Source organism: Eptatretus burgeri, chromosome 2 (genome assembly GCF_056783735.1).
Source record: "Eptatretus burgeri isolate ZD-2024b chromosome 2, Ebu_testis_v1, whole genome shotgun sequence".
NCBI classification, from domain to species: domain Eukaryota; kingdom Metazoa; phylum Chordata; class Myxini; order Myxiniformes; family Myxinidae; genus Eptatretus; species Eptatretus burgeri.
This window is the reverse complement of record NC_140962.1, coordinates 22,345,553-22,370,462: the sequence shown is the minus strand read 5'-3', so window position 1 is coordinate 22,370,462 and position 24,910 is coordinate 22,345,553. Positions and strand designations below refer to the sequence as shown.

Below are 24,910 nucleotides of genomic sequence, written 5' to 3'. Positions count from 1 at the left end.
GCTGGATGGCAAAAACAGTGCTCGTCATACCTCAAAAGTAATTGGAATCAAAAAAATAACTATTGACCATGCCAAAAGAGTTGAAAAGAAAAGTTTTGAGTTGGGAAAATAAGGGTTCCATTCTGGCTTTACTGGCAGAGGGATACAGTGAGCGTCACATTGCTTCCATCCTTAAAATTTCTAAGACGGTGGTTCATAAGAACAAGGTCAAACAGCAGCCATTGGGGACAACACAGCTACAGACTGGCAGAGGGCGAAAACGACTTTCCACTGACCGGGATGACCGCCACCTCATTCAATGTCACTCAACAACCGTAGGATGACATCGAGTGACCTACAAAAAGAATGGCAAACGGCAGCTGGGGTGAATTGCATGGCGAGGATGGTTCGAAACAGGCTCCTCGGGGCAGTGCTGAAGTCGTGCAAAGCGAGAAAAAAGCCCTTCATCAATGAGAAGCAAAGAAGAGCCAGGCTGAGCTTTGCAAAAGACCATAAGTATTGGACTGTCTAGGACTGGAGTAAGGTCATCTTCTCTGATGAGTCCAATTTTCAGCTTTGCCCAACACCTGGTCGTCTAATGGTTCGACAGAGACCTGGAGAGGCCGACAAGCCACAGTGTCTCACACCCACTTTGAAATTTGGTGGAGGATCGGTGATGATCTGGGGGTGCTTCAGCAAGGCTGGAATCGGGCAGATTTGTTTTTGTGAAGGACTCATGAATCAAGCCACGTACAAGGTTGTCCTGGAAGAACACTTGCTTCCTTCTGCTCTGATAATGTTCCCCAACTCTGAGGATTGGTTTTTCCAGCAGGACAATGCTGCATGCCACACAGCCAGGTCAATCAAGGTGTGGATGGAGGACCATCAGATCAAGACCCTGTCATGGCCAGCCCAATCTCAAGACCTGAACCCCATTGAAAACCTCTGGAATGTGATCAAGAGGAAGATGGATGGTCACGAGCCATCAAAAAAAGCCGAGCTGCTTGAATTTTTGCACCACGAGTGGTATAAAGTCACCCAACAGCAATGTGAAAGCCTGGTGGTGAGCATGCCAAGACGCATGAAAGCTGTGATTGAAAATCAGGGTTATTCCACAAAATATTGGTTTCTGAACTCTTCCTAAGTTAAAACATTTGTATTGTGTTGTTTAAAAATGAATATGAACTTGTTTTGTTTGTATTATTTGACGTCTGAAAACACTGAATCTTTGTTGTTATTTTGACCAGTTGTCATTTTCTGCAAATAAATGCTCTAAATGACAATATTTTTATTCTGAATTTGGGAAAAATGTTGTCAGTAGTTTATCGAATAAAACAAAAATGTTCATTTTACTCAAACACATACCTATAAAATAAATAGTAAAACCAGAAAAACTGATAATTTTGCAGTGGTCTCTTAATTTTTTCCAGAGCTGTATAATATATTACCAGCAAGTCGTCCAGCTGTGGAGCTTATGTGCTTTGCATATGCTATGAGAAGGAAGGCAGCCATCTGTATAGCAATGTTTTCGGCACCTTCATGTATCGAAGGTTATTGGCTTTTTGTGGCTTCCATGAGTAATAAATGGCCTGCAGGTTTACCAGGTACTCAGCTTCTGTTACTGTGAACCCATTTACATTTTTAAGCAGAATAATTACTCGCCTGTTAAATTCCTGTCATTTGTATGCTTGATATGAGTGTGAGACGGGCATAGATTGTTGGCTTTCAGAAAAGTTGGAGTTGAGCAAGACGGCACTTGCATATAATAACTTTTCTCTCGCTTTGTCGTGCATTTCTGAGCAGGTTGAATTTGTAAGAGATGGATTTCTCCAAACTTTCTCGAGTGAGGGATGCAGAGCATGAGGCCGAGTATGGATATGTCTACAGTGTGTCTGGACCAGGTATGAACATCATAATTCGTCAATATTGTCATACCATAATTTGTCTTCCAGGGTTTGCATAAATTTTGCTGTTGTCACTGTGGAAATACCATAAGTTGTGTTGCTATTTATGATTATAATCTTCTGCTTCAAGTTGTCAACCAGGCCCCAATTGCTCAAAACTCATATAATTTATTGACTGGATAAGAGCTATCCTGTGGTTTAAATTCTTCTCCAATGGTTGACTAACTGACCATTTATCATCAATTGAGGAAACAGTACCATTTTTATAGTGTTTTGGATGACTACACCTTTCTTTCCACCCTGTATGGAAAACTTTGGAAATTTTATCCGGCAGAAAACTTTAAGTAATTTATCCAAAGGATATTGCTTATCCTTGCTTTGAGCAACCGGGTGCTAGTGCTGCAACAGTACAATCATGGATTGGGCATTGGTGGGAGGATTTCAACTTATTATAGGCTCATTTACACCATACCTTAATGGGACCATGCAGGTCAATCATGAAGTTTCGTTTCCAGCCATTCAGAATGGCCATCAGTGGCTTTTGAGTGACCAAATTTAGTTATTCACACACTGAAGTCGATTTGGGGCTTATCAAGCTGTGGGATTGCATCATTTTGCTGACATAATCATGCTAGATGATTTAGAAGAAAAGGAGGGGAGAGTAAAATGGAAGATGCTCACAATTTAACGATTGGTGTTAGCCCACTGAATTTGCCAAAGCTAAATCAAGAAGTCAATGATAGCCTCAGAGGTATAAGGGTTACTATATTGTCATGTCCAGAGGGTTTAAACCCTTCCTGGATGGATGGCAAAGCTTCTCTCTTGAAGGCTACAACCAAGGCTCGGAGATTAATGCGCGTGCATTAACGGGGAATAATGGCGGAGAGACGATCCACCCAGGAGCGCAGCACAAGGGCACTGCACCAGGACAGCACATGCCAAAAGTTTCTCAAAAGGAATACATTTAATGAAAATAAATGAATATTCACAACGGACAATAATTCAGAAGGTAATGACAATAATAATAAAATAAATTAATCCTGCAGTCGAGGAACCTCTCACACAGACTCAAATACAGACAAAAGGAACACAAAATGAAAAGAAAAACCTTCCTTTTTAACTATTCCTGTACTTAGCTTGGCCTAGAGCTAATCCTGTGGAACTGGAATTGAGGAACTTCTCTTGTAGCAGGACGAACGCACGCCAGGCAATCCGCGTGTGGCACTCCACATCAAGGCTCAAAGCCCCAGTGTCACGGCTTCGTGTGCTCCAATCATCCTCAACGACCCGACCAAGAGCAAAAGGCCAGCGTCTACTTCACCAAGCTAGCCAAATTGCCTCAACACGAATTTAATGGCTGTGTCGTCCTCTTCGGCATGCGCTCAACCTCCGCTCTCCCCTCTCCAAACAATGAGCCTCGTGCCTCCACTGATCATGGCTCTTCACAAAATGCACAAGCCCACTGAGTCTGATGCCTCTCAAAATGTCCAGCTTACTGATCATGGCTCTCCAAAAATGCGCAAGCCAACTCCCTTTTCCTCTTAAAATGCACAACCAACCTTCCTTTTACTTCGATCATGCGGATATCTATACCCTCCGCCTCCCGGACGTGGCCTGCACGCCCCAAACCTGGGAAGGCGAGGCTTCCCCTCCTCGGCCAGCTTCTGACATCATGCCCATCAATCATCCCTCGGGGGCATGACTTCGCTTGTTGTCAACCTTTGAAAGCTGGGCTTTCTGCCCGTTTGTTGTGGTTTTAGGGACACGTTCCCCACTTTTATTGCCGATCTTGAAATATAAAAACATAGGGGAAAATCACAGAGGGGAATCATGTGCTTGGGAACTTATTCTTACTCCCTTGGCTAATTAAAACCGCACTACCCCTCGTGTGGTGACACGGAACACTTAAGCTCACAGGTTCCCGACTTACTCACATTGCGATGCCTCCTACTCGTCCATGTACCAAGCAACTCCACACAATGCTATATTCCCTGTTAGATTCTTCCATCTACCCCCACAATCGTAACTATATTTTTAACAATCAGGTGCACAAACGCGTGTTGATCGGTTTGGTTTCTACACGGCCATAATGCATTCTAATACATAGCACAAAATGCCTGTTTATTTGTAATTTAATGTTCATTGTTTACATCCGTATAATACACATACTGTTTGCATCCATGTGATATACATACTCTTTTCTGCAGGCGACTCCACATAGTGTCACACAGAACCCTCATCCCACTGCAAGGTTGACAACAACTCTGTCACTGATCAAGAATTGATTAGACACTAGTCTGATAAAATGGAACATGTCTTTCAATCATGGAACTTCTCACTGTCTCACTCGTTTCGAAAGGATCGTTAAACGAGCCAACATGACATTTATTTTCCTAGTCAGCCATTGGAAGAGGTTCAGTCTCTCATTTCTAGGCCTCACCATCAGCCACGACCTCTCCTGGGCTGACCACATAGCAAAGCTGTCCTCCAAAGCGAGCCACAGACTGAGCATCCTCTATTGATAAAAGTTTTTCTTGGAAAATCAGAGCAACTCACTGTCAACTGTCTCTCCTGGATTCTATGGAATATAAAGCTATGAACGTTTTTGGAATCTTCCACAAAGTGAAAAGCAAAGGCAGTGTTTCTTGAGCATATGAGCGAGGGATGTTTGGAAATTTTAATAGTAAATATACACCTTTTTTTTCAACCCCCCTCAAATTGAGTAATGTGTATTATTGGTGCACGCATTGTGCACATAGATTGTCTTTTTAACTTGCAGCATATTGAAATGTTGTGCAGTTAGAAAAGGACATTGTTGACACCAAATAACTATGTGAAAAAGTTTTGTTCCAGCGACAAACACAAAACAATGGAGCAAGGGCTGCACTTCCAACAAGGTCATGCTATTCTTCTTGCGATTGTGATTGCTCTTCACTCAGCCATGTTACGCAGAAATCATTAGTTCTGTTCTGCTGTGTTATGGCATGGCAAGTAAGGTGAGGTTTTCAGCTTTCAGCAAACAGAATTGGCAATTTCCCTTGATGGACAAAAATTATTGATCTGCCGAGCATCTGTGAAGTGGCCCACACGTTTCCACCAGTCGGTCAATCTGATGTTGGTCAAAGTAGACTGTTTTCAGTTGCAGAGTTGTAGAAAATATGTTTGTGCAGACAAGGAAAAGTAATGCATTTCAAAGCTTTGGAGTCCAATAACAGCTTTTGACTGAGAGAGAACAAGAGGGAAGCTTCCATACTTTCCCTTGACAAGTCAAATGCAGGATTCTGATGTGGTTCCGATCATTATCTACGCCATGGAGGTTGGAGGGAGGTTATGTTTTCACTGCTGTTTGCTTGTCTGTTTGTCTGTGAGCAGGATATCTCAAAAAGTTATTGATGGATTCGGACAAAACTTGGTGGACAGGTTGAGCGTATGACGAGGACTAATTGATTTGATTTTAGATAAGGTCCAGATGCTAATATGGCCTATCAGTGGGTTACAAAATGTAACCTGTTCACCCTGGCGGAGGTATGCGCTGTACCGTATGCCATTCCAGTGCTTTGTCATGTTTTTGGAATAACTCTTCTATTCGGTCACAGCATTGTATTGTATATTGTATTGTACACAGCATATCTATTCAGTCACAGCTAAGGTCAGATATGGGAGCATGCCCTGGAGCAGCACATCGCTGCATCCACTTTCCGCCGGTACTCCAGGGGCCTCCATCTGGCCATGCTCCAGGCAGATGCCTAGCCCATCCCAATCTCCTTGAGATGCTGATCAGCCTGCTGCAACCACGAGGCACGTGGTCAGCACATTGGCCTCCACTCACGAGGCTACCTCGCTGAGAGAATCTGATGAGCAGGATCAGTGTCAAGAAAACAAGCCACATGCCCATACAGCCGCAGCTGATGCTCACGGACTATGCAGGAAACCATTCTCATTTGAGTCTCTCTAAGTAGCCACTCGTTGGACACAAAGTCCGACCATCGATAGCCAAGGATTCTCTGAAGAGACCTGATACCAAAGGAATTAAGTCTCTGTCTCAGATCCCTGGTCAGAGTCCAAGTCTCACATCCATAGAGCAAGACTGGAAGCACCAAGGGCCTGAAGACTCAGACTTTGTACCGTACCAGCATCGCCACACCCCATGATCCAGTGAATCCATGGCTCTCCAGGCCCGACCCAGACGTCTGTTGCCCTCTGGCTCACAGCCAGCAGAGACATGAATATCACTGCCAAGGTAAGTGAATCTCTCTGTGACCGCAACATCCTCGCCAAACACAGGTACAGACAGGATAACAACATCCAAGACGTCAATGAAAGCCTGGATCTTAGTTTTTGACCCAGGAAACCCGTAATCACAGCGGCTCTGACTCCTCATTCAGCACCTCGAGGACCCCAAAAGGATATCTAAAGCCTCCGCAAAAATGACTGCATCATCTGCGAAATCAAGTTCAGAGATCTTGACATTCCCAAGTGATGCAACGCAGCTTGATCTCTCTGACATCCTCCCCAGAATACAGTCCATATAAGTGCTGAAAAGTGTGGGGGCCATTACACACCTCTGATGAACTTCAGTAACAACTGGAAAATGTCAGAGATGGTATCACCGCATCTCACAGCACTCTCAGTACCAGAGTATAATTCAGACATCAGATTGATCACTTTTGGTGACACCCCACGAAGACCAATAATCCTCCAGAGGGCATCCCGAATCACTGAATCGTACACTTTTCAGAGATCAACATTGGCTGCAAGTAGCCCCTGCCGAAGCTCTCATCTGCGTTCGGTGAGGACCCGAAGAGCAAGGACACAGTCAATCGTTGAACTCTTTGGTGTAAAGCCTGACTACTCTGGGTGCGGTGCTCAAGCAGATGCTGGTGAACCCTGTCACAAATTATCGGAGCAAAGACGTTCACCGGCACTGAGAGCAGCGTCACCCCTCGGTACTTGTTGCAGTCCTGGCGATCACCCTTCCCATTCCTGAGAGGGACAACAAGGCCCCTCTTGCAGTTCATTGGGATAATGCCTGTGTTCAGACAGAGCAAAGAACTGCATGCAATGACATGAGTACAGCATTTCCACCAGCTTTGAGAAATTCAGCAAGGATGCCACAGATCCTAGGAGCTTTGCCCCATTTCAATCGGTTCACCGCAGCCTGCGTTTCCACAAACGAAGGTGGACCACAGTTGATTGGAGTGTCAGCAATCAGGATAGTAACAGCCCCGACAACCAAGTCGACAGCTGGTGGATCAGCCTGGTGCAGCCGCTCAAAGTAACCGGCCCAGCAGGCCTTCACTCCGGACTCCACTGTCAAGAGCCCACCACCCTCCGTTCTTCCTGCAGTACACTGAGGGCTGGTTTGGAGGAACGCCCGTGTGCGAATTACCCTGTAAGCAGGACGAGAATCACTTGACCACAGGTGATGCTGTACCCCCCCCACAAATTCATCACATATCGGCCTTCTTTCCCACCCTCAGCACACGTGGTTTTATGTGTCAACACCTTGAACAGCTCAGCTCTGCCATTAAGCCTGGCCCTGTGACTGGTCAATGGTATCCAGTGTCCTTTGAGAGACAAATTCTTCTTCGCCCCATGATGAGTTCCAAGACATCCACCGGCAACATGAAGGATGTTGGTCTTGAAGGTACTCCACAACTTTTCAGGATTCCCCAAAGCACCCAACCCCCAAAATTCCCATTCAGCCTGTTCGTAAACTCTTCAGCTACCCCCTTATCCTTGAGATTGCCAACATCCAGCCTCGGCTGGGATGGCAACATTCTCCCGGATTTAAGCTGCAACTTCAGAATTGCTACAACAAGCCTGTGTTCGGTGTTGAGGAACTGAGCACTCCGGTAGACCCTGCACTTCCTGATCATCCTCCAGTGACCATCAGAGCACATGGTCAATATCCTTTGTCACACCACCAGCGATGGAATATCAAGTCCAGCGATGAGTCTGTGGGTGCTGAAACTATGAACCAGCCACCCAAAGTCCATGACTTCTTGCAAAGTCAAGGAACTTAGTGCGATTCTGGTTCGCACTTCCAGACCCATGGGGACCAACCCTTGTCTTATAACCATCCCCATCAGTTCCAGTCGATGTATTGAAATTCCCCAAGGCTGGAAGAGTATCTTGCCTGGGGCACTCATAAGCCACATACTTGAGCGTTGCATGGAATGCGTCCTTCACGGTGAGATCACTCGCCACAGTCGGAGCACATACAGAGACCTGGGAAATGACACCCAAGGAGTGACGAATCCTTCGTCTCATAATACTGTTACGGAAATGGCCCTTATTGGACTACTAAATATCGGATTAGCTCAGATCCCCCATTAAATGCATGTTTTGCTAGGTTGTGTGGTAAAATGGATGTTACATGTGTGTCGGGAGGTGTAGGATGTATGTTTTTATTGTTTGTACAGTGGTGGTGTGCCAAGGGCTCCCTCTTCTTCCTCCCCTCTCCCGACGATAGGCCCCGCCCAGTCGGCTGAGAGGGTGTGGCCAAAAAGAGGAAGTGAAGCTAAGGGGAGGAGTTTGTCGGCTTCGCTGAGAGAGGCGTGCTCATGTGTCGAAAGAGAAACGAGAGAAAAAAGGAGTTTTCAGTTTGGAAAACGGTCGGGTTTTCGAGGCGTGCTCGGGGTGGCTTCAAAGCGAGCGAACGAAGGCTTCGTAAAAAGGTTCATTGTGTGGATACAGTCGCTCTCGAGGCGTGCTCGTGTTTCGAAGCGTGCGAACGAAAGAGAGGTGGCCTGCACGTCGAATCGGCGATCGACTCTTATGAGGAGGTGTTTCTGCCGTGAGAGAGACGGCAGCCGACTTTGAGAGGTGCGCGTGGAAAAGGAAAGAAAAGGTGATTCTACAAAGAAAGAAACTGAGAGGACGGAGTTGAGAAGTCGGGCTTCGAGGCTGGAAGGCAAGAGAGGAAACGACGGAGCCTCTGACGGTCCCTGCTGACACCAACGGCTCGACACGTTTGCCGATCCGCTTGCCGAGCCCGGCACCTCGATTTTGGCCTTGTCTGGTGCACAGGCCAGGCCTGGATTTGTGTGATGGACCTTGGGCGAGATCGGCTGAGGCCCATCGTTGATCTGGCGGTCTCATAATGTCGACCTTATGCGGGGTCAGAGCGCGCGCAGACCGCGTGCGGTGCGAAGGGGGCAAGAGTACGACGCCTCCATTTTGCCACGCGGCGCGTTCGAGATGGGGGCTCGAATCCGTGGACATCCTCTTGTTACGAGCGACATTCGTGCTTTTTGACACTTTCCTCTCGTCCATGAGACATCACCAAGTACTCTGTCTTGCATGCATGCTGTCTGTCTGTCTGTTTTTGTATGCACATTGTTTAAGGCATATCTCGGTAGCGATCCCCTCGAAACCTGTAATCCGTGGTTCCCTAGTTAAGAACGGGTTAAAGATTGTTGATAAAAGCATTGTCGTGAATGTTTTGCTTGTTGTCGTGTTCCCCGATGTTCCCCAATAAATCTGGTTGGTTCGTATGAAGTTGCCGCTATGGATTAATTCGTGTCGCGTCGAGGAGTGATCCGTTTGATTGGCATATAAAACCAAAATGGTTACAAACTGGCAGAAAACGTTCGGCATCTGACGCAACCACTCTGTAACCGGGCTTCTATTTCCCCAACTGGTAAGGTACAAGGATTACGTTGGTATAGCAATTGAAGACGTGTGACCCGAGGCCTGTGCTGAGCCTGCCGGCGTTATAAACCCCAGAGACGGCGGTGGTGAGGGGTGGCGCCAAGAGTTGGGCGAGAATCCGGCCACCCCGGATCCGCAACAATACGTCTGTTGACCGGTATTGACTCAATTATCATTTGACACAGCTAGAGCAACTCCTTGGGCAAGGTAACCCTCAGAGCGACCAGACCAATAGTACGTGTAACCACCTGCTATGATCTCTCCACTATCCAGTCTCCGAACCTCAGAGAGTGCTGCAATATAGAAGTTCAAATGCTTGAGCTCAGATGATAACAGAGACAGGTGGTCATCCTCTTTGGGATCGGACATTCCAGGCACCCACCCAAAGGGACCACCTGAGATTAACCCAAGTAGACTGCCGTCTGGTGGACGATACCTCAGCACCACCCCTACACACACCACCGCAATCTGACTCAGGAAGTTTACTTCGTGCTTTTCCTCCCATCATCAAGGAAAGAGGGTCCTGAAGGTTTGCCGCAATCCCTGACCTGCCCTGTGAAGGGCAGCAGCACAGGAGGTACTCCCACGGAGTGGGTTTTCAGTTTTCTTTGCATTTGTGGGTTTTGCCGAATTAAGTGTTTTACGGTGGCCAGAGTGCAAATCCTGCCACCAACCTCCGAAAAAGGGTAACCCAACTGCAGGATGACGTCAGCAGACATAGTAAGGCACTAGAAATGGTTGGCCGTTGGCTCGCAAGGAGCTCCTCCGCCCTTTGACAGGTTTCAGGAAAGCACATATCCTGAAATAGTAAGCTGCTTCCTCATCCAACAGACCATTATTCAGACAGAATCAAGGCGATACCACATCATTGCGACTTGTGTGCATTTATCAGAGGGATACCTTGATAAATACGTGACTTTTCATTAACTACAGTACTCCCTGTATTTGTTTCCTTGAGTAATGTGCATGCGGGCAGGCAAGCACAATATTCCTTTTCTTATGGAGTTGGAAAAAATATTGCATGGTCTTTCTGTGTCTTCTCATACTATTTTATGTAATTTAATTCCCAACAGCTTCATAATCTTGAAATTGACTGCCGTCTATGTCTTCCCTTTCTTTTTTCATGCTGCTGCTCCTGTCTTCCTCCAGATATTTCCTTATCTAACACATCATATCTTGTGCCCTGGTTTTCTTCCCACCATTTAACCTCTTCTGCTGTGAATTCCTTGTGCACCCACACAAGTGGTTATAGCAAATCAGATGGCTGGTGCTGCTATGTACGAGCTTGTGAGAGTCGGTCACAGTGAGCTTGTAGGAGAGGTTATCCGTCTCGAAGGGGATTTGGCAACCATTCAAGTGTACGAGGAGACCTGTATCCTCCCCCTGTTCCACGTTCAATCACATGGAATCATTTTCACTTTTTCAATGACAAGCTTGTGATTTGTTTTTGATTGTGGGGCATCGAAACTGAATACTTGCTTGTATTGCTGTTCCAAGTTGATGATGCTTCTTTAACCCTGAGCTGAAGCTGGCTTGACCGTGAGTGACCCCGTTTTGCGTACTGGTAAGCCACTGTCTGTAGAGCTGGGTCCAGGAATCATGGGCTCAATTTTTGATGGAATTCAGCGACCGCTACAGGACATTTCAGCAATCACTTCAAGCATCTACATCCCTCGAGGAATTAACATCAGCGCCCTGGCCGAGGATAAACATTGGGAGTTCACGCCAAGTCCCAACATCCGTGTAAGTTGATGTGGTGTTTCAGGTGGAGTAGATCACATTAGCTTCCATTGTCCTTAAATAAGAGGGTATACTTTGTCCACTAGTTATGTGTATGTTTCTGTGACATATCTGCATGTTCACGTGCATATGTTCCTCCTCTCTCCATCCCTCCACCCCCTTTCATGCCTCCTTCCCTCTCCATTTCTCTCTAATTATTACCAATTAATAAAAAGTCCATTTTTTTTTTTTAGCTTGATTTGTACATTATCATCTGCTGTCTCCCTTCTTCAAATATGGTTGTTATCCCTTTGACATGTAATGTGTGTGTTATGCTTTAGTATTGCATGGGAGATACGACATGGGCTTTATCAGTGGAGTTGCCATTTTATATACCTGCTTTGACTTGATTTTCTTTCTTCTCTGAGCTCAGAACCGTTCAGATTATGTTTTACTCTCCCTCTTTGTCTAGGTGGGAAGCCACCTCACTGGAGGCGATATTTATGGTCGAGTGATTGAGAATTCACTGATAGATCACAAGATAATGGTTCCCCCTCACTCTTGCGGCACAGTTACCTACATCGCCCCCTCGGGGAACTACACTATTAAGGTATGTGGTACAAACTAATACTTGAGGGTAGTGGAATTTGCTGTTGCATTCAGTGCCCATCGTGGCCGTTTTGGCTTGTTTACACCATTAACCATTGTTATTTGTATTACTATTCACCTTTCAATACGCATCTCCACAATATCCCACGTTATTACCTCCACCACTGAAGGTGAAGGAGGTTATGTTTTCACCCCTCTATGTTTGTTACTTACGAAATCTAAAGATTTCGTAAGTATATTGATGACTTCCATCCTCTGTTTGTGTGTTTGTTTGTTTGTTTGTTTGTGTGTGTGTTTGTGGGCACGATAACTCGAGAACGGAAGAAGTTACCAATGTCAAATTACACCACTTGATTCAGGAGGGTGATGGCTAGCGCTGATTAAAATTTAGTCAAAATCGGTCAAAGGTCAAGGTCACAGTGAGGTCAAACATAATTCCATAAATTAATGTGGAGAAATGCAGTATTTTTGCTTCGGTCGACGTAACGAGTTCGTTTTAACTTCAATTTTAATTTTGTCTTCGGTTTTTGTGATCGCTTAGGACGCTTAACACTCGGTTGTCGAAATTCTGGTAAAAATCGGATGTTTTGGAGACATTTTAAGATTGTATAAAAAATATTTCACTCGCCGCGTCATGGGTCGTCACGTGGTGCAGTGCGCTCGAGCAGACGCGGCGTTGAGTCACGTAAAGGTTTTGCGTGTGCGCGCTGAAGGTGTTTTCGATAAAGATGGTGTTTAAAACTCATTTTTTATCCCAATAAAGGTTATCGTCGCATGCTTGACTCACTAAGCCGTCGGATTATGTAAAGATTGTTGGTGGATGACCGAATATTACGGTTTTGTGACTTTGAGAAAATAATATAAAATAATTGCGTGGAGAAATGGAGATTTTTGCTTCGGTCGACGTTACGAGTTCGTTTTAACTCTGATCGCAATTCTGTTTTCACTTTTGGTAACGGTTAAGTATGCTTAACACTCGGTTGTCGAAATTCTGGTATAAATCGGATGTTTTATGAGATTTATGTCGGGTGTTGTGTCTGAGGCTTAACTGAAGATTATGCTGAGGGGGATTGTAACACATGGCATTACGCGCTCGTTTTAAGGTCAATTTCAATCCTGTTTTCACTTTTGGTAATGGCTAAGTATGCTTAATACTCGGTTGTCGAAATTCTGGTAAAAGTTGGATGTTTTATGAGATTTATGTCGGGTGTCATATCTGAGGCTTAACTGAAGATTATGCTAATGAGGGGGATTGTAACACACGGCATTACGCACTTGTTTTAAAGTCAATTTCAATCGTGTCTTCAATTTTGGTAACGGTTAAGTATGCTTAACACTCGGTTGTCGAAATTGTGGTAAAAATCAGATGTTTTATGAGAGGTTTGGTACAGAATCATCATAGACACTTCTGGTTTGCATCGCTTCCTTCTCTCGAGACAGCCTTTATTAGACAAGGTCAGAGGTCAAGTTGACGATTTCGTAAGTACCAGTCTATGACTGCTTGTTTGTTTGTCTATCTGTCTGTGTGCAGGATATCTCAAAAAGTTGTGGACGGATCCGGATGAAATTTTGTGGGCAGGTTGAGCGTGTTATGTGACAAGGACGAACTGATTATATTTCGGTGAAAATCCGGATCTGGATCTGACTACTTGAAAAATTTTTAAGCGATCCTTCACCATTGACAGATTGGGCTAAAAATATATCTAGCATATCTCAAAAAGTAGTAGATGGATTTGGCCAAAACTTGGTGGACACGTTGGGTGTTTGACAAGGAAGAATTGGTTCAATTTTGGTGAAGATCTCAATACAGATCCGGATCCAAGAATTTGTTAAGTGATTCTTCACCATTGAGAGATGGGGAGAAACTGACATATAGCATGATATCTCAAAAAGTTGTGGATGGTTTCGGATGAAACTTGGTGGACAGGTTGGGTGTGTGACAAGGAAGAATTGATTCAATTTTCTTGAAGATCCGAATCTGGATCTGGATCTGAGAATGTTTTAAAGTGATTGTTCACCATTGAGAGATAGGGCTAAACTCAGATATAGCATGATATCTCAAAAAGTTGTGGACAGATTTGGATGAAACTTGTTGGACAAGTTGGGTGTGTGATGACGACAAATTGCTTCGACTTTGGTGAAGATCCGGATCCAGATCTGAATATGAGAATTATTTATTTTTTAAATCCATTAAAAATTTTTTTTTTAAGTGATTCTTCACCATTGAGCGATAGGGCCAAAAACGATTATATGGCATGATATTTCAAAAATGTATTGGGCCAGATATGTTCTCTTGGATCAGGCATTATGTGGCGGAGGTGTGTGCTCTACGCAATGCCCTTCGAGTTTCCTTTATGCATTTGCAGCCCTGCATACTTTTAACGTCAGGTCAGGTTCGATCTGTGACCTGCTACAGGTACCATGTAAACCTGTACTAACCTGTTCCATGGTCGGGTTGTCGGCGACTAAACCGTCTCCCCCACCAGGTTTTCTGGTGAGGAGGGTGTTTGGATATGGACACCCAGCAGGATTAAAAACAAAACCTGTCAAAGGGCGGAGGAGCTCCTTGTGAGCCAACGGCCATCCATATCTAGTGCCCAACTGTGTCTGCGGACGTCCTCCTGCAGTTGGGTTACTTCTTATTAGGAGGTTGGTGGCAGGATTTGCACTCCAGCCACCGTGCCTTCATTCCGCAAAACGCAAAAACGCAAAAAAATCTGAAAACCCACTCCGTGAGTACCTCCTGTGCAGCTTCCCCTTCGCAGGGCAGCTCACCGGATGATGGGATTGGGGCAAAGCCTTCGGGACCCCAATCTTTGATAGGAGGGAAACCACGGGGTAACATCCCTGGGTCAGATTGCGGGAGAGTGTGTCGGAGTGGTGCTGAGGTGTCGTCCACCAGACGGCGGTCTCCTTGGGTTAACCTGAGGCGGTCCCTTCGGGTGGGTGCCTGGAATGTCCTATCCCTAAGAGAGGATGATCACCTGTCTCTGTTATCATCTGAGCTCAAGCGTTTGGACATCGGGATTGCAGCTCTCTCTGAGGTTCGGAGACCGGATTGCGGCGAGATAATGGTGGGTGGTTACACCTACTATTGGTCTGGTCGCTCTGATGGTGACCATACCCAAGGAGTTGCTGTAGCTGTGTCCAATAAGCTGACCCCAATGATAATTGAGGTAACACCGGTCAACGAGCGTATTATGAGATTAAGGATTCGTCACTCCTTAGGTGTCATTTCCTGGTCTCTATTTATGCTCCGACTGAGGCGAGTGATCTTACCGTGAAGGACACATTCTACGCCACACTCGAGTCTGTGGTTGATCAGTGCCCCAGACGAGATACACTTCTAGTCTTGGGGATTTCAATGCATCGACTGGAACTGATAGGGATGGTTATGAGGTGTGTGTTGGTCCCCATGGGTCAGGAACTATGAACCAGAATAGCACTAAGTTCCTTGACTTTGCAAGAAGTCATGGACTTAGGGTGGCTGGTTCATGGTTTTCAGCGCCCGCAAGCTCATCGCTGGACTTGGTATTCCAACGCTGGCGGTGTGGCAAAGGAGATTGACCATGTCCTCATTGACGGTCGTTGGAGGATGATCCAGAACTGCAGGGTCTACCGGAGTGCTCAGTTCCTCCAATACTGACCACAGGCTTGTTGTAGCAACTCCAAAGCTGCACCTTAAATCCTGGAGAATGGTACCATCCCAGCCTAGGCTGGATGCTGCCAAGCTCAGGGATGAGAGAGTAGCTGAGGAGTTTGCGAACAGGCTGAGTGGACACTTGGGGGTCTGGGTGCTTTGGGGGGTCCTGAAGAGTTGTGGAACACCTTCAAGACCACCGTCCTTGATGTTGCCGGTGGATGCCTTGGAGTTCACCGCAGGGCAAAGAAGAATTTTGTCTCTCAAGGGACACTGGATACCATTGACCAGAGTCGCAGGGCCAGGCTGAATGGCAGAGCTGAGCTGTTCAGGGAGCTGAGGCGTAAAACTGTACGTGCACTGAGGGTGGACAAGGAGGCCTATGTGCGAGGAATCTGTGAGGGGGTAGAGCATCACCTGTGGACAGGTGATTCTCGTCCCGCTTACAGGGGAATTCGCGCATTACGTTCATCCAAGCCCATCCCTCGGAGCACTGCAGTTCGAGCAGAGAGTGGTAGGCTCTTGACAGAGGAGTCTGAAGTGAAGGCCCGCTGGGCCGGTTACTTCGAGCGGTTGTACCAGGCTGATCCCCCAGCTGTCGAGTTGGACGTCAAGGGTGTTACAATCCCTGTTGCTGACCCTCGAATCAACTGTGGTCCACCATCGCTTGTGGAAACACGGGCTGCGGTGAACCAGTTGAAACGGGGCAAAGCTCCAGGGATCTGTGGCATCCATGCCGAACTTCTCAAGGCTGGTGGAAATGCTGCACTCGCGTCGTTGCATGCAGTTTTGTGCTCTGCCTGGAACACAGGCATCATCCCAACTGACTGGAAGAGGGGCCTTGTTGTCCCTCTCTGGAAAGGAAGGGTGATCGCCAAGACTGCAACAACTACCGAGGGGTGGCAGCTGCTCTCAGTGCTGGCCAAGGTCTTTGCTCGGATACTTCTTAACAGGGTTCGCCACCATCTGCTTGAGCACCAGCGTCCAGAGCAGTCAGGCTTTACACCAAAGAGGTCAGCGATTGACCGTATCCTTGCCCTTCGTGTCCTCACCGAACGCAGACGAGAGTTTCGGCAGGGGCTGCTTGCAGCCTATGTTGATCTCTGTAAAGCGTTCGATTCAGTGAATCGGGATGTCCTCTGGAGGATTCTTGGTCTTCGTGGGGTGCCACCGAAACTGATCGATCTGATGTCTGAACTCTACTCTGGTACTGAGAGTGCTGTGAAGTGTGGTGGTACCGCCTCTGACTTATTTCCAGTTGTTACTGGAGTTCGTCAGGGATGTGTACTTGCCCCCACACTTTTCAGCACTTGTATGGACTGGATTTTGGGAGGATGTCGGAGAGATCAAGTTGCGGTGCATCGTTTGGCAATGTCAAGATCTCGGACCTTGATTTTGCAGATGATGCAGTCATCTTTGCGGAGACTTTAGACATCCTCTTGGGGGCCCTCGAGGTGCTGAATGAGGAGTCGGAGCCGTTGGGATTACGGATTTCTTGGGTCAAAACAAAGATCCAGGCTTTCGGTGACATCTTGGATGCTGCTGTCCTGTCTGTGTCTGTTTGTGGTGAGGATGTTGAGGTCGTGGATAGATTCACTTACCTTGGCAGTGATATTCATGTCTCCGCAGGTTGTGAGCCGGAGGTCAATAGGCGTCTGGGTCGGGCCTGGGGAGTCATGGATTCACTGGATCATGGGGTGTGGCGCTGCCGGTACCTGTGCGGGAGGACGAAAGTCCGAGTCTTCAGGTCCTTGGTACTTCCAGTCTTGCTCTATGGGTGCGAGACTTGGACTTTGACCAAGGATCTGAGACGGAGACTTAATTCCTTTGGTACCAGGTCTCTTCGGAGAATCCTTGGCTATCGCTGGTCGGATTTTGTGTCCAACGAGCGGTTGCTGAGAGAGACTCGGATGAGATTTGTTACCTGCATAGTCCGTGAGCGTCAGCTGCGGCTGTATGGACATGTGGCTCGTTTTCCTGACGCTGATCCTGCTCACCAGATTCTCTCAGCGAGGGAGTCTCATGAGTGGAGGAGGCCAGTGGGCCGACCACGTGCCTCATGGTTGCAGCAGGTTGACCATCATCTCAAGGAGATGGGGATGGGCCTGGCATCTGCCTGGGGGATGGCCAGATGGAGGCCCCTGGAGTACCGGCGGAAAGTGGACGCAGCGACGCGCTGTTCTGGCACATGCTCCCATACCTGACCTGACATACTTTTAGAAAGACAGCCGCCTCCTCCTCCTCTTCTTTTCTTCTTCATCTTTTCTTCGTCTTAATCCCACCATTTTGGGTCAGCGACTCGGATCGGCCTCATCCATTCTCCCCTGTCTTCTGTATCTTGTTCTCTCAATCCCTTGTTATTCAAATCTCTTTCCACAATATCCCTCCACCATAATCTCTGTTGAATGATGTTTGAAATTCATCCCAGTCATAGAGGTGGATAGCTTGTAATCTGAAAGCAGATTGTGCAGATTTCAACTTTTTGCCTCAAAGATTTTTTTTTTGCCTCAAAGGGCGGACGAGCTCCTTGTGAGCCAACGGCCATCCATATCTGGTGCCCAACTGTGTCTGTAGATGTCCTCTTGCAGTTTGGTTACTTTTTATTAGGAGGTTGGTGGCAGGATTTGCACTCTGGCCACAGTCAAACCTTTCATTGCGCAAAACATTCTCGAAGAATAAAAACACCGGAAAACCCACTCCGTACCTCCTGTGCAGCTTCCCTTCGCAGGGCAGCTCACCGGATGACGGGATTGGGGCAAAGCCTGCGGGACCCCCAATATTTCATGTTAGGAGGGAAACCACGGGGTAACATTCCCGGGTCAGAATGCGGGAGAGTGTCGGAGTGGTGCTGAGGTGTCGTCCACCAGACGGCGGTCTCCTTGGGTTAACCTGAGATGGTTCCTTCGGGTGGGTGCTGGAATGTTCTATCCCTAAGAGAGGATGATCACCTGTCTCTGTTATCCTCTGAGCTCAAGCGTTTGGACATCAGTATTGCAGCACTCTCGAAGGTTCGGAGAACGGATTGCGGCAAGATCATGGCGGGTGGTTAAACCAACTATTGGTCTGGTCGCTCTGATGGTTACCATACCCAAGGAGTTTCTGTAGCTGTGTCCAATAAGCTGACTCCAATGATAATTGAGGTAACACCGGTCAACGAGCGTATTATGAGACAAAGGATTCGTCACTCCTTGGGTGTCATTTCCCTGGTCTCTGTGGATGATCCGACTAAGGCGAGTAATCTCACCGTGAAAGACGCATTCTATGCCACGCTCGAGTCTGTGGTTGATCAGTGCCCCAGGCGAAACACACTTCTCATCTTGGGGGATTTCATTGCATCGACTGGAACTGATAGGGATGGTTGTGAGACGTGTGTTGGTCTCCATGGGTCTGGAACTGTGAACCTGAATAGCACTAAGTTCCTTGACTTTGCAAGAAGTTATGGACTCAGGGTAGCCGGTTCATGGTTTTAGCACCCACAAGCTCATCACTGGACTTGGTATTCCAGCACTGATGGTGTGGCAAAGGAGATTTGACCATGTCCTCGTTGATGGTCGCTGGAGGATGATCCACAACTGCAGGGTCTACCGGAGTGCTTAGTTCCTCAATAATGACCACTCGGCTCATTGTAGCAACTCTTAAGTCGCACCTCAAATCCAGGAGAATGGTACTATCCCAGCCGATGCTGGATGTTGGCAAGCTCAAGGATGAGAGGGTAGCTGAGGAGTTTGCGAACAGGCTCAGTGGAGATTTAGGGAGTCTGGGTGCTTTGGGAGATTCTGAAGAGTTGTGGAGTGCCTTCAAGACCACCGACCTTGATGTTGCCGGTGGGTGTCTTGGAACTCACCGTAGGGCGAAGAAGAATTTTATCTCTCAAGGGACACTGGATACCATTGACCAGAGTCGCAGGGCCAGGCTGAATGGCAGAGCTGAGCTGTTCAGGGAGTTGAGGCATAAAACTTGTCATGCACTAAGGGTGGACAAGGAGGCCTATGTGCGTGGAATCTGTGAGGGGTGGAGTATCACCTGTGGTCAAGTGATTCTCGTCCTGCTTGCATGGGAATTTGCGCATTGCGTTCATGCAAGCCTGTCCCTCGGTGTACTGCAGTTTGAGGAAAGGGCGGTAGGCTCTTGACAGAGGAGACCAAAGTGAAGGCCAACTGGACCGGTTATTTTAACCGGCTGTACCACGCTGATCCACCAGCTATCGAGTTAGATGTCAGGGGTGTTACAATCACTGTTGCTGACCTTCCAATCAACTGTGGTCTGCCTTCGTTTGTGGAAACACAGGCTGTGGTGAACCGGTTGAAATCGGTAAAGCTCCAGGGATCTGTGCCATCCATGCTGAACTTCCCAAGCCTGGTGGAAATACTGCACTCATGTCATTGCATGCAGTTTTATGCTCTACCTGGAACACAGGTATCATCCCAAATGACTGGAAGAGGAGCCTTGTTGTCCCTCTCTGGAAAGGGAAGGGTGATCGCCAAGACTGGAACAACTACCAGTGGGTGATGCTGCTCTCAGTGCCGGGCAAGGTCTTTGCTTGGATAATTCTTGTTAGAGTTCGCCACCATCTGCTTGAGCACCAGCGACCAGAGCAGTCACGCATTACACCAAAGAGGTCAACAATTGACCATATCCTTGCTCTTCAGGTCCTCACTGAATGCAGACGAGAGTTTCAGCAGGGGCTGCTTTCAGCCTATGTTGATCTCTCTAAAGCGTTTGATTCAGTGAATCAGGATGCCCTCTGGAGGATTCTTGGTCTTCGTGAGGTGCCACCAAACATGATGGATCTGATGTCTGAACTCAACTCTGGTACTCAAAATGCTGTGAGATGTGGTGGTACCATCTCTGACTTATTTCCAGTTGCTACTGGAGTTTGTCAGTGGTGTGCTGGCCCCCTCACTTTTCAGCACTTGTACGGACTGGATTCTGTGGAGGATGTCAGAGAGATCAAGCTGTGGTGCATCATTTGGGAATGTCAAGATCTCTGACCTTGATTTCGCAGATGATGCAGTCATCTTCGCGGAGACTCTCCATATCCTTTTGGGAGTCCTCGAGGTGCTAAATGAGTAGTCTGAGCTTCTGGGTTTATGGGTTTCCTGGGTCAACATTAAGTTCCAGGCTTTCAATGACATCTTGGATGCTGCTGTCCTGTCTGTACCCGTTTGTGGTGAGGAAGTTGAGGTCATGGAGAGATTCATTTACCTTGGCAGTGATATTCATGTCTCTGCTGGCTGTGAGTCACAGGTCAACAGACGTCTGGGTCGGGCCTGAGGAGTCATTGATTCACTGGATCACGGGGTGTGCCATTGCCGGTACCTGTGCGGGAGGATGAAAGTCTGAGTCCTCAGGTCCCTGGTGCTTCCAGTCTTGCTCTGTGGATGTGAGACTGACTCTGAACAGCGATTTGAGACAGACTTGATTCCTTTGGTACCAGGTCTCTTCGGAGAATCCTTGACTATCACTGGTCGGACTTCGTGTCCAACAAGCGGTTGCTGAGAGAGACTCAAATGAGATTTGTTACCTGCATCGTGCGTGAGCGTCAGCTGCAGCAGTATGGACATGTTGCTCGTTTTCCTGACGCTGATCCTGCTCACCAGATTCTCTCTCAGCAAGGGACCCTCTTGAGTGGAGGAGGCCAATGGGCCAACCACGTGCCTTGTGGTTGCAGCAGGTTGATTGGCATCTTAAGGAGATGGGGATGGGCCAGGCATCTGCCTCGGTGATGGCCAGTCTTAGGCCCCTGGAGTACCAGCGGAAAGTGGACGCAGCGACGCGCTGCTCTGGCGCATGCTCCCACACCGGACCTGACCAGACCTCATAGATGTTCATTTATAAAAGTTGAAAGATTTCGGTTTTTGTAACTTTCTTCATTTTTTCCCCACCACGATGAAAGTACTTGGGCCTGTGTAAGACTTGGTTTTGTGGAAATGATCAATTTTAAAACATTTCCATTTTTATAACCCTTACTTTTTTTTAATACTTTATTTGTTTTGTTTTGTATCTGCACCCTGTGTAAAACATTTGGTTTTCCACTTTTCCCTTCAACCTTCAGTGTCATATGATATGTGATACTAACTCTGCAGTGGTTTTTTTTGTTGTTGTTGGTATGGGTCATAGGATGTTGTACTGGAGCTCGAATTTGAAGGTGTTCGAGAGAAGTGCTTCCTGCGGCAGGTGTGGCCTGTTCGACAGGTCCGCCCAGTTGCTGAGAAGCTCCCAGCAAATTACCCTCTTCTTACAGGCCAACGAGTACTCGATGCCCTGTTTCCGTAAGATTATTTTTTTTTCAATCAAGTACTGTGCTTTTCTTCTTTTTTCACAAGATTCATCAGCAAATTTGCCAGTATGGTATAGTGCATTTCTGAAATGTAAAATTCACAAATAATAACTCTGCAATTCTGTCGTTTGATAAAATGTACCCATGAGTTTTTCAATAACCAACAGTACTGGTTAAATTGCAAATGGCACAAAATTGCTTGCATTTTATTATATTAACGGTCATGTCACTGAGTCATGAGGGGTCCCCAATGAGGTGTCGATGCAGGTGAATGAGAGGTGCGCTTTTGTGTGGTATCGTGTAGTGTAAGCTCTGAAAAGAACTGTTGCGACTCGTGTTGATCAATGATGCTCCACAGCAGGTGAGCCACTGAGGTATTTGTGCTGGAAGATGCAAGGGTATATGGAGCGTGTGTAAAGGCGTGTGAGGGAGTCAGTTTTACCGTGGCTCGGTCCGCATCCGTTCCGCTTGCGCCTTGCTCGGCACCATTCCCTTCAGAGCACCTGTCCCACTTGGCTCTGGGAGTCCAGTCAAGGGAGCCTGGTCAACCCGGCCGGGTCTCCCCCAGTACACAAACTCCTGCAGAATTGGACTCGGCACTCAACCCTTTGTGCCACCTTGCCCTGCCCTGGACTGCTGTCTTCTCCCGGAATGGACTGTGCCCGATCTGCACGCGAACTCTCTTAAAACCACTGTCATGGGCTTTTACTGTCCCCTGCATGGTGTCTGCAATCCTGTCCGCTTTTGCGTCCAACACCGATTGGCTGAGGTACGCTGCGATCTAGCGGATGGGATTGGTTACCGGAGCGCACGGGGGAGGGTGTTTCAGGAAGTGTCTTGTTTGATCCGCTTTGACTGGGATGTCATAACTGCTAGTAATTATGACCATTACAATGCTGGAGTGGCGATTATTTGATCGAAATACTGGTGAGGTGACATGGTCTGAGGAGGTACTCCCACAGAGTGGGTTTTCAGTTTTCTTTACGTGTTTTTGATGTGTTTTGCGGAATGAAGTGTTTTACGTTGGCCAGAGTGCAATTTCTTCCACAAACTGCCTAGAAAGGTAACCCAATTACAGGAGTACGTCCGCAGATACTGTTGGGGTGGCCATTGGCTCACAGTTAAGGAGCTTCTCCACCTTTGACAGGTTTTGTTTTTAATCCTGCTGGGTGTCCATATCCATATACCCTCCTCACCAGGAAGCCTGGTGGGGGAGATGGTTTAGTCGCCAACAACCTGACCATGAAAGAGTTTAGTACAGGTTTGCATGGTACCTGTAGCAAGTCACAGATCTGATCTTGCCTGACCGAACAATAATAATCATGCAAATTACATCAAGCTTGCAATTTTTTTCTTTTTTTATTCAACTTGCATATGTAACCTGCTCAGTGACGCAAAAATGGTATGAGTCGAACCTCACCCACTTCTTAAATTGACGCTGATCTTCAAATTTGAAGGTTTTTTTTTCTTTTTTTAAATTAAAATTAAAATTAAATCTTCTTCTTCTTCTTCTTTCGGCTGCTCCCGTTAGGGGTCGCCATAGTAGATCATCCGTATGATCCGCATAGTGATTTGGCACAGGTTTTACGCTGGATGCCCTTCCTGACGCAACCCTGGTCGCCTCTTGCAACACAGGGATATGGTACACCTATTTTAACCGGGGCATACACCGGGGCAAAACAAATAAAAAAATTATTAAATATTTATTATTATTATTAGTTTTATTCTTTTTAAATTATATGGTTTAAATTGTAAAATCTCAAATATTATCGCTACGTTTACTTCGGAATTAGGACGGTTCCCATCAAACATCACTGGTTTCTTATTGTTCTTGTTCTTTATCTGTTATGGCTTATTGAATTGGAACTAATTTCTTCAAATGTTAAATACTGTTATGATTGTGGGGGTATATGGAAGAATCTAAAAGGGAATACAGCATTGTGTAGAGTTTCTTGTTCCGTGGACGTGTACGAGGTATCTCAAAGTAACTAAGTTAAGACCCTGTGAGCTTAAGTGTTACTTGTCACCACATGAGGGGGTGGTGTGTTAATCAGCTAAGGTTTAAGAAGAAGCTTCCACAGTATGTCATCACCCCTCTGTGTTCCCCCCCCCCCCATGTTTTTATATTTCAAGATCGGCAATAAAGCTAGGGAACACGTCCCTAAAACCACAAGTGGGCAGAAAGCCCCACCTTCAAAGGGTGACAACAGGCGAAGTCACGCCCCCAAGGTTGGTGATTGATGGGCGTGACGTTAGAGGCCAGCCGAGCAGGCAGAAGCTCCGCCTTCCCGGGTTTCAATGGAGCAGGCCACGCCCCGGAGGTGGAGGATTGTTGGGCGTGATGCCTGTAGAGGAAGAGGGTGTGGGGGAACATCATACTGAATAGGATGAGAGATCGGCAGAGCGCACGCGGTCGGTGTGAGGAACGCACACGGTCGGTGTGAGGAACGCACGAGGTCGGTGTGAGGAACGCACGAGGTCGGTGTGAGGAACGCACGAGGTCGGTGTGAGGAACGCACGAGGTCGGTGTGAGGAACGCACGAGGTCGGTGTGAGGAACGCACGAGGTCGGTGTGAGGAACGCACAAGGCAGAGTAATTTCAGAAGAGAATCAGAGGTGGGAGTTCAGGGTTGGCACATTTTTTGGGAGCCGTGATCAGAGTGGAGGCATGAGGCACATTGTTTGGAGAGGCGACAGTGGAGGGTGAGCGCACACGACGAGGAGGATGGTATGATCCTTGAATTTGTGTTGGGGCGATTTGGCTCGTGTGGTGAAGCAAGACGCTAGCCTTTGGCTCTTGGTTGGGTCGGTGAGGCCGATCGGCACACAAAGCCGTTACACTGGGGCTCTGAGCCTTGGTGTGGAATGCTGCTTGCGGATTACCTGGTGTGCGTTTGTCCTGCTACGAGAGAAGTGCCATTTTGTGCGCGCCTGCACGTGCGAATAGGGGTGCCTCGATTCCAAGTTCCACAAAGACCAGCTCTGGGCCAAGCTAATGACAAGAATACTCGAAAGGAGGGGTTTTCTTTTCATTTTGTCTTCCCTTTGTCTGTATGAAGAGGTGCCTTGACTGTAGGATTTATTTATTTCATTAATACAGCGCGTGCACTGTATACAATTGCA

The 24,910-nt window shown here is 47.2% G+C and overlaps 1 protein-coding gene across 1 annotated transcript in view; it reads left to right on the top strand.

Moving 5' to 3' along the window:
- Positions 1 to 1,704: 1,704 nt before the first annotated feature.
- Positions 1,705 to 24,910, top strand: part of ATP6V1A (ATPase H+ transporting V1 subunit A) — a 77,618-nt gene continuing 54,412 nt past the window's right edge. The window contains exons 1-5 of the mRNA XM_085865466.1: positions 1,705 to 1,880; positions 10,783 to 10,911; positions 11,068 to 11,282; positions 11,731 to 11,868; positions 21,628 to 21,779. Of these exons, the coding sequence (XP_085721592.1) occupies positions 1,799 to 1,880; positions 10,783 to 10,911; positions 11,068 to 11,282; positions 11,731 to 11,868; positions 21,628 to 21,779 (716 nt within the window). The 5' untranslated portion in view covers positions 1,705 to 1,798. The remainder of the gene's footprint in view (positions 1,881 to 10,782; positions 10,912 to 11,067; positions 11,283 to 11,730; positions 11,869 to 21,627; positions 21,780 to 24,910) is intronic.